Source organism: Salmo salar, chromosome 09 (assembly GCF_965601325.2).
Source record: "Salmo salar chromosome 09, fSalSal1, whole genome shotgun sequence".
NCBI classification, from domain to species: Eukaryota; Metazoa; Chordata; class Actinopteri; order Salmoniformes; family Salmonidae; genus Salmo; species Salmo salar.
The window spans coordinates 124143482-124157794 of NC_138299.1; the positions used below are offsets into that span (position 1 = coordinate 124143482).

Below are 14313 nucleotides of genomic sequence, written 5' to 3' on the forward strand. Positions count from 1 at the left end.
CAGATCAGTGGGGAGAGGCCCGCATCCCAAATGGCACCCGGTTCCCTAAGTAGTGCACTGCTTTTGACCAGATCCCTATGGGCCCTGGTCAAAAGGAGTGCACTATGTAGGGAATAGGTTGCCATTTGGGACATGGTGGGTTGGTGCAGAGTATTGACAATCAGTAACAGACTGGTCGATACCTCCTGTTCCCCTACTACTCCCACAGACTACGTTCAGATGGAGAGACACCACAAACAGGTTTATTACACAGCCAAAATGAGATAGATACTTAGAACGGCTAATAACGAATGACTGTAAATATCTCATATTTGATCAATATGTGTAACAATATTGTTACAGCTAGCACTTGTGGGACCACATCTGCTCAAAGGAAATTGCAAAAGCTATAAAATTCTGTGTTACTGTACTATGGGCATCCACACACACTCATATAATCCACAAGATGCGTATTTGGCGGTACACGTGCTTGGTATAGTTACCACGTCAGTAGGGCTCGCTGAACGAGTGGAGGAGAAAGTGGAGACATCAATAATGTAATATGTCTTACCTCCAGAGGACACAGGCAGGGAGCTGGAAACAATAAACACACATAGAGACACAAACACACACACACACACATAGAGACACACACACACACGCTGGGAACAAAGCAGCAACAGGGCAGACCCTTGAACCTCTTACCAATCTCTCCCTGAATAACAAACCTAAGTGGCCTCATATAATGGCTTCGTTTTCATTTCTAGGGATCTTACCACCAACAGCACATACTGGCCTTCTGGGACGATGACCTAGGTGCAGAATAGCAGAGATTAACCAATAGGGCGTCGATATGACCTCACAGACAATAATGACCTGTATAATATCTTTGCATACCCGTGCCATCCTTCACTTTTTTCCTCTAACGGCCATGGTAAGAGCATTCCATGTTCTCCGTAAAATGTGTTATATGTCCCTGTGGGTTGTGTTTACCTGTGTAGTTGTTGTGAAAACCTGGTGTCGATATGTAGTGCTTCTGAAGGGAGGGAGGGAGAACAGGGTATAACCCAGGGCCTGAGTCCATCAGGAGGCCACACAGTGTTCAGTGCAGTCCCTCAGCTCCTCTCCTTTCATCACAGACCAAGGAAGAAGTGTTTGTTGTCTACAACTCAGCTCCTCTGGTCCCCTGTCAGCCAATATTAACCTACACTGTCTGTTTTTCTCTCTTTCCCTCTTACATTCTTTCTTTCTTTCCTTCTCTCTCTGCCAGGGGGAGGATTCTCTGGGTGCCATGGAGAAGGTGTGTCGCCAGCTGACCTATCACCTGAGCCCACACTCACAGTGGAGACGGCAGGGCATACTGAAGAGGAAGCCGCAGGCATGGTGAGGAGACAGGGGACACATCGTGCGTGTGTGTGTGTGTGTGTGTGTGTGTGTGTGTGTGTGTGTGTGTGTGTGTGTGTGTGTGTGTGTGTGTGTGTGTGTGTGTGTGTGTGTGTGTGTGTGTGTGTGTGTGTCACATGGGCATGTGGTACCCTCTGATGGGTCACTAGCGCTAGAGAGAAAGTTTGGTCAAAGGCAATATGCACCCACAGAAGAAGCTATGATTATTTATTTCTATGTGCGAAGGTTTGTCAAATGTACGTTTCTCATTTCCTAATGGAATTCTGGGTCACTGTGGACTGGCGCACTCTTTGGCCTTCACGCAAAAACTGCAGGCTTGCACGGGGCAGGCCTTTTTTGTTTTTAATTAATGTGAATAGTTCGTGCAAATAAAAGGCTTGACGAGGCATCTTGGGCCGAAGGATCGGACTGAATCATCGTTTCACCTGGCATCCTCCATGATTTTCCAGTTCCTTCCTCATTGGTAATGCAGAGGAAGTCACGAAAATGCCACATAATCTGGTGTATGTGTCTGTCTAACTCGACCAAAACAAGATACCCTATGTGTCTGGCTTGGTCCAGTCTAACTCAACTTAAACAAGATATCCTATGTGTCTGGCTTGGTCCAGTCTAACTCAACTTAAACAAGATACCTTATGTGTCTGGCTTGGTCCAGTCTAACTCAACTTAAACAAGATATCCTATGTGTCTGGCTTGGTCCAGTCTAACTCAACTTAAACAAGATACCCTATGTGTCTGGCTTGGTCCAGTCTAACTCAACTTAAACAAGATACCCTATGTGTCTGGCTTGGTCCAGTCTAACTCAACTTAAACAAGATACCCTATGTGTCTGGCTTGGTCCAGTCTAACTCAACTTAAACAAGATACCCTATGTGTCTGGCTTGGTCCAGTCTAACTCAACTTAAACAAGATACCCTATGTGTCTGGCTTGGTCCAGTCTAACTCAACTTAAACAAGATACCCTATGTGTCTGGCTTGGTCCAGTCTAACTCAACTTAAACAAGATACCCTATGTGTCTGGCTTGGTCCAGTCTAACTCAACTTAAACAAGATACCCTATGTGTCTGGCTTGGTCCAGTCTAACTCAACTTAAACAAGATATCCTATGTGTCTGGCTTGGTCCAGTCTAACTCAACTTAAACAAGATACCCTATGTGTCTGGCTTGGTCCAGTCTAACTCAACCTAAACAAGATACCCTAACTGATGATGTAGTGTGTTTGTGTGTGTGTGTGTGTGTGTGTGTGTGTGTGTGTATATTCCTGTGTAACAACTTCCAAAGTGTGTTATAGTGGAACTGTTTCCATATAGCGTGTAATGGGTCCGTTGACCCTGGAGGTGGTGTTTATATCCCCAGAGCTCTAGCCTGTTCTCTCAGTTCCTCACCACACACACCACGCTCACCACACACACCACACACACCACGCTCACCACACACACCACGCTCACCACACACACCACACTCACCACACACACCACACACACCACACACACCATGCTCACCACACACACCACACACACACCACACACACCACACTCACCACACTTACCACACACACCACACACACACTGGGGTGCAGATGTTCCTTAGCTCTCTGTCTCCAGTCTCACTTACCTTTACAGCTCTGAGCTCTACTATCGCCTGCTATTGTTCCACAGCGTAATCACCATAGAAATAGGATCCGTAGAAGGGACAACACTACGCCTACGCAGTAGCCCAGACAACAGGGTTCTAATCATGTTAGCGCTGTACACGGCTCTGACCATAGAAATATAATTATATTTATATGGCTCTGACAAGACAGTGGAATTACCATATCATTAAAATGATGACTCTTCTGGTCATTGTACTTCTATGGTAATCACAATGGACTTTGAGATTTATGCACAGTGCTGTGATTAACACCCTGTTTCTGTGAACTACCTCGTGGGTGTCCTTCCTCAGTACGGTGTCTGTGTGTTTGTCTCTCAGGAGAGATACATTCTATTTGTCCATTCTACTGTTTGTCAGATCGAGTCTGATGTCGTTGATTATGGACTGGGTTTTGGACTGGGTGCATAGACAACTCAGGCCAGTTTACTGTCACCCACCAGTATGCCATTTGAAAAGGTTTTGAGAAGTTTATTGTGACACAGTTTGATAGTGATGAAAACTTCTTCTCGTCACGTAGTCGGAAGTGCCTGGGTTCTATTGTCGAGGAACACTGTGCATGTTAATGTCTGCCGGGTACTCCGTGACTCCACCATTCCATCCGTAATTACAGAGGTAGCTAGAGGAAACCTCTTTACTATCTCCACCTCACTGCATATAATCAGACCTAGGCTTCAAATACTTTGACTGTTTGCTTTAGTCTGCCTGGACTGACAGGGGGCGGGCTTTTGGGACAATTGGGACTATTCCGTTGGCTCTATTGCGCAAGGCAAACTCAATGCGAGCCTAGCTAAAGTATTTGAAATTATTGCAAATAGTATTTGAACCCAGGTCTGCATATAATGTGTTCTGTGGATCACTTTAGCTTTATCTCCGTGAATCTTGTCTCCGTGCCCCTGTCTCTGTGGTGGAGGAGTCGGGGCCCTTAATGCCTTTTGCCATGCCGCTAGCCGCTAGCTAATTAGCATGGGGGACAGGAGCACTGGAGGAGAGGGCTCATCTCCTCCTCCTCCTTCTCCTCCTCTGCCGTTGCTGTCTCATACACTCTGCCTCAGCTCTGGACTGGTCATGACCTCAGCACCCACCGCGCGCACACAAACACACGAAAGGACACACACACGTATGGATGGACACACACATATGGAGACACGAACGCACACACAAACACACACACTGCTTCTTCCAGGGGAAACTGCTTGACTGAGTTGTGCCAGCCCCTAAGCTCCATTTCCAGTTCAAGTGGTTATTGGTTAAAAAAGTTCTGGGAAACCTAATGAGTGAACTTCCCCTAGTTAGATACTGAACCATAGTCTTGATGAATGTTGAGGGTGGCTTTGTAATTGGGCAGTGGCTGACTCAGTCTTAAACAGGAAATATAATTTGTCCTGGGGGCCTCTCGAGTGGTGCAGCGGTCTAAAGCGTTACTACAGACCATTCCAGGTTCATTCCAGGGCTATGCCACAACCGGCCGTGGCCAGGAGTCCCATAGGACGGCACACATTTGGCCTCATCGTGCTCCAGCGACTCCTTGTGGCGGGCCGGGTGCCTGCAGGCTCACCCTGGTAGCCAGTTGAACGGTGTTTCCTCTGACACATTGGTGTGGCTAGCTTCTGGGTTAAGCTGGCGGGTGTTAAGGAGCGCGGTTAGGCGGTCATGTTTCGGAGGACGCATGATTCCACCTTCGTCTCTCCCGAGCCTGTTGGGGAGTTGCAGCAATGAGACAAGATCGAAAATTGGGGAGATAGAAACGAGATGTGGTTGTGCGTGTACATTACCCTCCTTAAGGTCCCGTGTGGCTTAGTTGGTTGAGCATGGCGCTTGCAACGCCAGGGTCGTGGGTTCAATTCCCACAGGGGACCAGTACGCAAAAGTACAAAATGATATTCACTCACTACTGTAAGTCCCTGTGGATAAGAGCGTCTGCTAATTGACTATGTCCTTATATGAAAAAAAGGATACTAGCTGTTGTTCTTTAGAATTTTAAGCCTTTAAATTAAGCTTTAGGCATTGGAGTGAGGATCAGCTAACTAAAAATAACAGCGCTGGTCCCTGCAGCAAGACTGTGTGAACTGACAGTGATGACCGCTGGAAGCCGAGAGAGAACAGATGCTTAGCCACCAAGTAAGAAACTGTCAAATTAAGACTAGCGCGCATGTGTGTTTGCGCGTGTGTGTATGTCAGGCCTACACAAATCAATGAGTGGCAACTGTACTGATCTGAGAAGTAGAGTTGAATGTGGTGACAGAGATAATGAGGTGAATGGAGCGGTAATGGGGGCCAACCGTAGTTCTGCCCGTCTCCCGTAGAGACAGATGACCAGGATAAGGTGAGACACACACACACACACACACACGGGGGAAAAGTGATATCATCTTTGCTGTCAATGGACTAGCTGACACCTAAGTGTAATTTAATAACACACTCATTATATTGCAATGGCACTGTGCTGTCACTAGGGTTGCGTTATGTCACTGAACAATGGTGTCACCAGGTCACCAAGGGTCACAGGGATTTTAGAGTGGATCTGCAGACTGGAGCTACTATACCAGGGATCATCTTTAATAATGAAACACTATTCACTTTAATAATGTTTACATACTGCTTTACTCATCTCATATGTATATACTGTATTCTGATCAATCTAGTATTTATATATTTCTTAATTCCATTCATTTACTTTTAGATTTGTGTGTATTGTTGTGAATTGTTTTTAGATACTACTACACTGTTAGATATTACTGCACTGTTGGAGCTAGAAACACAAGCATTTCGCTACACCTGCAATAACATCTACTAAACACGTGTATGTGACCAATAACATGTGATGTGATTTGAGATAGAATCTATTGTCTATCCTTGAGGGTAAACGGTGATTTACTCTTATTATCATGAACACACATTCATGTGACATCATTTGTTTGTTATTGGGGTTAAATAGATCAACTGTGTTTTACATTAGAAACTAAATTAGATGAAAAGAAAGGATAAAACTGTAAAACGTCTTGGTTGGCTAGGTCGGTCCCCGTGCGGTACGGGGCGGCAGCGTAGCCTAGTGGTTAGAGCGTTGGACTAGTAACCAAAAGGTTGCAAGATCAAATCCCTGAGCTGACGTGGTATAAAATCTGTCGTTCTGCCCCTGAACAAGGCAGTTAACCCGCTGTTCCTTGGCCGTCATTGTAAATAAGAATTTGTTCTTAACTGACTTGCCTAGTTAAATAAAGGTCAAATATATATATATATATATTTTTAAATGTAGTATGTGGTACAAGCATTTCGCTACACCCGCAATAACATCTGCTAAATATGTATACGTGACCAATGACATTTGATTTGGGTCCTCACTCCTCTGTCTGAGAGGAAGAGATCTTGGCTCAGTGTTGCTCTAGCATAAAGCGTGGGATTTAATGTATGTTGTTAGTCGATCTTCTCCAGAAAGGTCCCCATGTGGTATGTAGTATCTAAGCCCTGAGGTCCAGACTCCTGTGTCTGAGAGGGAGAGAACTCAGAGAACGCTCAGCGTTGCTCCAGTCTAAAGCGTGGGATTCTGGTCGGAAGCCAGGCTGATAGTGTAGGATTGATGTCCTGTACGCCGGTTTCATCTGTTTCTATTTACGTTCTGCTGTCCTTTTTAGATTTGTTAGTTAAAACTATCAGGGGAGAAGTCACAGGGAGAATGCTGAAAGGGAGCCAGGGATTCATCATGAGGTCATAACCCAGGGACCATTGACTTCGACTCATAGACAAATAATAAATGGAACGGATATTTAAGTCAACATTCCATGTTGGGTGGGCCGTCAGCCATATTGACTGTACTGTCAATTGTACACTGTCTGAAAGATTTTCCCATTCTAGTAATTCCATTTGTTTGCTACTACCCAATTCCCATAAAAATCCATTAGCAAAACTAAATCTGGACTGATTTAGCAGCATAAGTGGGACTACACCATGTCTCAATGTTGTTGACGGATTAGAGCGGAGTGCTTGACCCATAGAATTAGAATTATAACGGATATTCACGTTCAAGTCAATGTTCTGTGATTAGTACCTTCTCGTAATTCTATGCCTGGACCAACTAATAAATGGGTCTCTTTGGCTCACATCCTGGCACTACACAGCCATTGGGAGGGAGATTTACTATTGTTACGGTAAATTCCTAATTAAGCAAAATAAAAAGGGGGTGGGGGGGTGTTGAGTAATAATTGTGGTCCAGACCTCACATGCATTGTATTGTTTTCATTTGTACCTGGAAGATGTTCAAGTCTGATCTCACTTTTCCTTTTTATGGCATAAAATGCAGAGCAGGCCTTTGTTCAGTTCATTCACTGCCAAGCACTAGACTTCTGCTGTGCTGTGAGTGCATTTTCACTTTGGAACATTTGTTTTTCTTCTTCTGTCTCCTGAGGTCTTGATTATCTGGACCCACTCCTTTCTTTCTATTTATCTCCACTTTCTTTCTAGTTTTCATTTCATGGTCATTTTTAGGTTGAGAGTCTCCAAACTGAGCAAACGATATTGCCAATCAGCATTTTACTTCTTGTTGTAAAGTAAGTAGCCTCGTGCAAGCTGGAAAAGCTCATTGGAGTGACAGCATATCTCCTGTTTCTATAGCATGAGGCAGCTTGATGTACAAGTACACCCCTCTGGGCAGCGAACTAGTCTATCGCAGGGCCTTACCCCCAATCTGGTTCCCTAATGCTGAGTGCCAAGCAGAGATGCATCAGGTCCCATTTTCACAGTCTTTGGTATGACTTGGCATTGAACTCCCAATCTTCCAATCTCTGGGCAAATACTCTAACCACAAGGCCACTGCATTGTCTACTGCTTGTTGATTGGTGGCAAAAAGACCCCTCTGTCTCTCCTCCGAAATCATCCAAACTCACATCGCTGGAATCATTGTTATTATGACTCATAATGACCAAATTGAAAGACACTCCACACCTGGGTGTCAGCCACAGTATTAAGACACAAGCTTATGCCAAAACGCGTGAACACTCTAGCTGTGCCACAGGGAGCCACTTGTTTGTTTCGGTGAGGTCGGCAGAAAATCTCCCTCGTTCACTCTCAACGCATTTGTTTGTTTGGATCATATGGACAGATTTGCAAACTTACATTTACATTTAAGTCATTTAGCAGACGCTCTTATCCAGAGCGACTTACAAATTGGTGGATTCACCTTATAATATCCAGTGGAACAACCACTTTACAATAGTGCATCTAAATCTTTTAAGGGGGGGTTAGAAGGATTACTTTATCCTATCCCAGGTATTCCTTAAAGAGGTGGGGTTTCAGGTGTCTCCGGAAGGTGGTGATTGACTCCGCTGTCCTGGCGTCGTGAGGGAGCTTGTTCCACCATTGGGGTGCCAGAGCAGCGAACAGTTTTGACTGGGCTGAGCGGGAACTGTGCTTCCTCAGAGGTAGGGAGGCGAGCAGGCCAGAGGTGGATGAACGCAGTGCCCTTGTTTGGGTGTAGGGCCTGATCAGAGCCTGAAGGTACGGAGGTGCCATTCCCCTCACAGCTCCGTAGGCAAGCACCATGGTCTTGTAGCGGATGCGAGATTCAACTGGAAGCCAGTGGAGAGAGCGGAGGAGCGGGGTGACGTGAGAGAACTTGGGAAGGTTGAACACCAGACGGGCTGCGGCGTTCTGGATGAGTTGTAGGGGTTTAATGGCACAGGCAGGGAGCCCAGCCAACAACGAGTTGCAGTAATCCAGATGGGAGATGACAAGTGCCTGGATTAGGACCTGCGCCGCTTCCTGTGTGAGGCAGGGTCGTACTCTGCGAATGTTGTAGAGCATGAACCTACAGGATCGGGTCACCGCCTTGATGTTAGTGGAGAACGACAGGGTGTTGTCCAGGGTCACGCCGAGGCTCTTTGCACTCTGGGAGGAGGACACAAGGGAGTTGTCAACCATGATGGCGAGATCATGGAACGGGCAGTCCTTCCCCGGGAGGAAGAGCAGCTCCGTCTTGCCGAGGTTCATCCGTCATCCACACTGATATGTCTGCCAGACATGCAGAGATGCGATTCGCCACCTGGTTGTCAGAAGGGGGAAAGGAGAAGATTAATTGTGTGTCATCTGCATAGCAATGATATGAGAGACCATGTGAGGATATGACAGAGCCAAGTGACTTGGTGTATAGCGAGAATAGGAGAGGGCCTAGAACAGAGCCCTGGGGGACACCAGTGGTGAGAGCACGTGGTGCGGAGACAGATTCTCGCCATGCCACCTGGTAGGAGCGACCTGTCAGGTAGGACGCAATCCAAGCGTGGGCCGCGCCGGAGATGCCCAGCTCGGAGAGGGTGGAGAGGAGGATCTGATGGTTCACAGTATCAAAGGCAGCAGATAGGTCTAGAAGGATGAGAGCAGAGGAGAGAGAGTTAGCTTTAGCAGTGCGGAGAGCCTCCGTGACACAGAGAAGAGCAGTCTCAGTTGAATGCCCAGTCTTGAAACCTGACTGATTAGGATCAAGAAGGTCATTCTGAGAGAGATAGCAAGAGAGCTGGCCAAGGACGGCACGTTCAAGAGTTTTGGAGAGAAAAGAAAGAAGGGATACTGGTCTGTAGTTGTTGACATCGGAGGGATCGAGTGTAGGTTTTTTCAGAAGGGGTGCAACTCTCGCTCTTTTGAAGACGGAAGGGACGTAGCCAGTGGTCAAGGATGAGTTGATGAGCGAGGTGAGGTAGGGGAGAAACGCAAACTGAAACGCAACACGGACTGGCAGACTACTAATTATGCAGAAACTAAAACATCCCTCTCTCTCTCTCTCCCCATCTCTCCTCCTCTAATCATCTCTCTGCAAACCTTTCCATGCAAGTGGGTGAACCCATTTCTCACCTCTCTGCCCCTCAGCACATGAAGTGTCAGGAAATGGTGAAACAACAGTATTACAGATAACAATGTAATTGATCTACCTACCTGCCGCTATGCCTGGGGCTCCATGCTCCTGCTGTCCTTGTCTCATCACAGGCTCTTCTAACGGTCTAGTAATGTAATATCCTTCCTGTCAGGGCGATGTTGCTCTCACCCTGATAGTTTTATTGACTGTATGATATATGGATCTTTGCCATGTTTTGTTCTTGGGAAAATTACAATTTGCATACACATTTTGCATTGGAGATATTCAATAGATTTATCTACAGTTTGGTCAACACGCATCGTGACATGTAACTGATTACTTCTCCCCCCCTTTCCCTCCCAGTCTCAAGGTGATGCTGTCGACCCCTCCCCCTAACGGGGCGCTGGACCTGTCGGGCATCCCCCTGACGGTGCGTGACATGGAGCGCCTGTGTGCCTACCTGCAGCGCCACGCGCCCATCATCTGCAGCCTGGAGCTGGGCTTCACCGAGCTCACCGACGACGCCTTCCTCCTCCTCCTGCCCACGCTGGCCGCCCTGTCCCGCCTGGAGACCCTGGCCCTCAACGGCAACCGGCTGACACGTGCCGTCCTCAAGGAGCTGACGGACAGCCTGAAAGACCCGGCCAGCTTCCCCAGTGTCACGTGGATCGACCTGGGCAACAACGTGGACATCTTCTCCCTGCCCCAGCCCTTCCTGGTGAGTCTGAGGAAGCGCTGCCCAAAGCAGGGCAACCTGCCCACCATCCTGGAGTTTGGTGAGAGCCAGGCCAGCGAGCCCGAGGGGAGGGTGGGGGATGACGATGACAGGGATGACACCAACAGGACAGAGAGCATGGATGAGCTGAGGTCGGAGGTGGAGGGGGAGATGGACGGAGAGACGGAGATTGAGGAGATGATGGAAGAGTTGCTGGACTTTGACCTGGAGGTGCAGGGGAAGGAGGACGAGATCGAGGACAGCATGTGGACAATGGAGGAGCAGAGGAGGGAGGAGACACGGGGACAGGGAATTAGGAAGATGGTGGAGAGGGCGGAGCTAGAGGAGGAAGACACACAGAGTCAGTCCTCCCACTTGTCGTGCTCCAGCCAATCGCAGCATTCTTCTGGAGTGGTTGAACTGATGAAGGAGGAAGAAGGAGAGGAGGGGACTGATCACTTAGACCACCTGACCTGAGCAAGAACCCCGGTACACTCTGCTTGTAACTTCCCCTCCCACATTTTGTCTAAAATGAGAAGAGAGCAGTACCAGCAAGCAGTGAACGTTCGTATAACGTTAGGTAACGTTCTTAGAATGCATAGGTAACCGGAAATTGTTCCCTGGGTTGGACATCTGGGGGAGGGGCTCTGTCATCTCAACCAACTGGAATGGTTCCAGAATAACCAACCGATCTGGGTGGACTGTTGGTCCACGGATGCACAGTTTAGGGAGATGACAATCCAGGTTGAAAGAGGACGTTTGTGATAACTCTCATTGTTGTTTCATTATGAATTAAGATTATAATCCTCTGTAGTAAAGAGTAATAGATATATTATATATCAAATGTAGAAAACAAATAAACATTTTCTAACGTACATGTGGGTATGTCATATCTGGCACGTATGAGATGTTTCATTCAGGTTTTACTCCCTGCTCATCCTGTCCTATAGATGGATGAACGCCTATGTGCCAGTCACTTGTTCCCCTGTTGATGGAGAGACTGTATGTCAAAGAGAGAGACAGACAGATGGCTGACGGACGGACAGACAGACAGGTAGAAAGACAGACGGGTAAAAAGACAGAAGAAGAGCGGTAGACACAGACGGCTTTGGTCTGTGAAAAAGCTTGCGTCTTTCTCTCTGATACTACAGTACGTCTGTCTCTCTGTCTCTATGACCAGCACTCTCTTCACCAAGCCTACCTACACAGTATTTTTTTATGCATATGCGTGCACCAGTGTGTCGATTTCCGATGTGATCTGAGTGCAGTGAGGAAAAGCACTGTTTAGGCTAAGGAAAAGGATTTAGGAGCTACGGCGACAGGCGCTACGGCGACAGGAGCTATAACAACCCATCTTTAGTAGCCTCACTTGTTCCCTTTATCCCTGCCAGTCATGTAGAGTGCACGTATCACTTCTAACCGTTGTATCAACACGTTTAATAGGATTTTGCTGTGTGGTTACAACAATGCCATCTAACATGGTCTCTAGGCTACGGCTATAGAACATTCCCTCATTCTCAGTAAATATGTAGCTCTCGCACAGCGTATGTTTTCCCATTTGTAACAACGGTCTAATAAAGCGCTTTAAGAATTAGGATTATGCGCTTCATCTCCTTTGTTAATTGTGTATATGAGGTACTTTATGCCTTTAAGGGCAGTGACATGGGGCTATGTGTCAGCTGAGGTGAATGCAATTGGGTCCAGATATTCAATGTCAGTTCTCAGAAGTGTAATTCCTCAAAACTATTATCATCCCCCAAACAGATAGACATTTGTGCTGATAATGTGGTTACTATACTGTAAATGATAAGAGCGTGCATTCTGTTCTCGGGTCTACTCCTATCTGAGACGTGTCTTATTCATTCAAGTCTTTCTTATTTCAGTGAGAGTCCAGTTGAACACAACGTTGTGTGTATGTGTGTCTATAGGAGATGTAATAGACGAGTACACTGTCTGTGTTCCACAGTGTCTCCGATGAATTTCTTTGTGAGAGTGCTTTGTCTGTCTGGTTGCAGTCTCTTGTGTCTCGATGGCTGGTTTTGGGAGGATAGACTCAACTGCTTCCTTAGGTCCCCAGACAGCGTGTAACAGTCACCAGAGACACTGCCAACAGTGATAAGAATTGGAAGATGTTTCTCTGCAACTCAGTCCATGTTATCTGTCATACTGAGAAGCTGTGATAATGCAGTTTCTTTGTATAAAAGTTTTAGAACACCTACTCATTCAAGGTTTTTATTTTATTTATTTTTTTACTATTTTCTACATTGTAGCATCATAGTGAAGGCATCACAACTATGAAATAACACACATGGAATCATGTAGTAACCAAAAAAGTGTTAAACAAATCCAAAAATATTTTATATTTGAGATCCTTCAAATAGCCACCCTTTGCCATGATTACATATTTGCACACTCTTGGCATTCTCTCAACCAGGTTCACTTGGAATGCTCTTCCAACAGTCTTGAAGGAGTTCCCACATATGCTGAGCACTTGTTGGCTGCTTTTCCTTCACTCTGCGGTCCGACTCATCCCAAACCATCTCAATTTGGTTGAAGTCGGGGGATTGTGGAGGCCAGGTTATCTGATGCAGCACGCCATCACTCTCCTTCTTGGTCAAATAGCCCTTACTCAGCCTGGAGGTGTGTTGGTTATTGTCCTGTTGAAAAACAAATGATAGTCCCACTAAGCCCAAACCAGATGGGATGGCGTATAGCTGCAGAATGCTGTGGTTGCCATGCTGCTAAAGTGTGCCTTGAATTCTAAATAAATCACAGACAGTGTCAACAGCAAAGCACCCCCACACCATAACACCTCTCCTCCATGCTTTATGGGGGGGAAATACACATGCGGCGGAACCAAAAATCTCCAATTTGGACTCCAGACTAAAGGACAAATTTCCACCGGTCTAATGTCCATTGCTCGTGTTTCTTGGCCCAAGCAAGTCTCTTCTTATTATTGGTGTCCTTTAGTAGTGGTTTCTTTGCAGCCTTTCGACCATGAAGGCCTGATTCACACAGTCTCCTCTGAACAGTTGATGTTGAGATGTGTCTGTTACTTGAACTCTGTGAAGCATTTATTTGGGCTGCAATTTCTGAGGCTAGTAACTCAAGTTAACTTATCCTCTGCAGCAGAGGCCACTCTGGGGCAAACTACCTGCCCTCCAGGACACCACAGGAAGGCCAAAAAAAATAATCAAGGACAACAACCACCCGAGCCACTGCCTGTTCACCCCGCTATTATCCAGAAGGCGAGGTCAGTACAGGTGCATCAAAGCTGGGACCGAGAGACTGAAAAACAGCTTCTATCTCAAGGCCATCATACTGTTAAACAGCCATCACTAACAGAGAGGCTGCTGCCAACATACAGACTTGAAATCATTGGCAACTTTAATACATTTTATAAATGGATTTAATAAAGGTATCACTAGTCACTTTAAATAACGCCACTTTAATAATATCTACATGTCCTACATTACTCATCTCGTATGTATTGTATTCTATACCATCTTCTGCATCTTGCCTATGCCGCACGGCCATCGCTCATCCATATATTTATACGTACATATTCTATTCATCCCTTTACATTTGTGTGTATAAGGTAGTCGTTGTGAATTTGTTAGATTACTTGTTAGATATTACTGCACTGTCCGAACTAGAAGCACAAGCATTTCACTACATGTGTGACCAATCACATTTGATTTGATTTGGGGTCTTCCATTACTGTGGCG

The 14313-nt window shown here is 46.3% G+C and overlaps 1 protein-coding gene across 1 annotated transcript in view; it reads left to right on the forward strand.

Moving 5' to 3' along the window:
* LOC106612661 (leucine-rich repeat-containing protein 75A) overlaps positions 1-11460 on the forward strand; it is a 28264-nt gene extending 16804 nt beyond the window's left edge. The window contains exons 3-4 of the mRNA XM_014214055.3: positions 1250-1362; positions 10234-11460. Coding sequence (XP_014069530.1) covers positions 1250-1362; positions 10234-11062 — 942 coding nt within the window. The 3' untranslated portion in view covers positions 11063-11460. The remainder of the gene's footprint in view (positions 1-1249; positions 1363-10233) is intronic.
* Positions 11461-14313: the final 2853 nt, after the last annotated feature.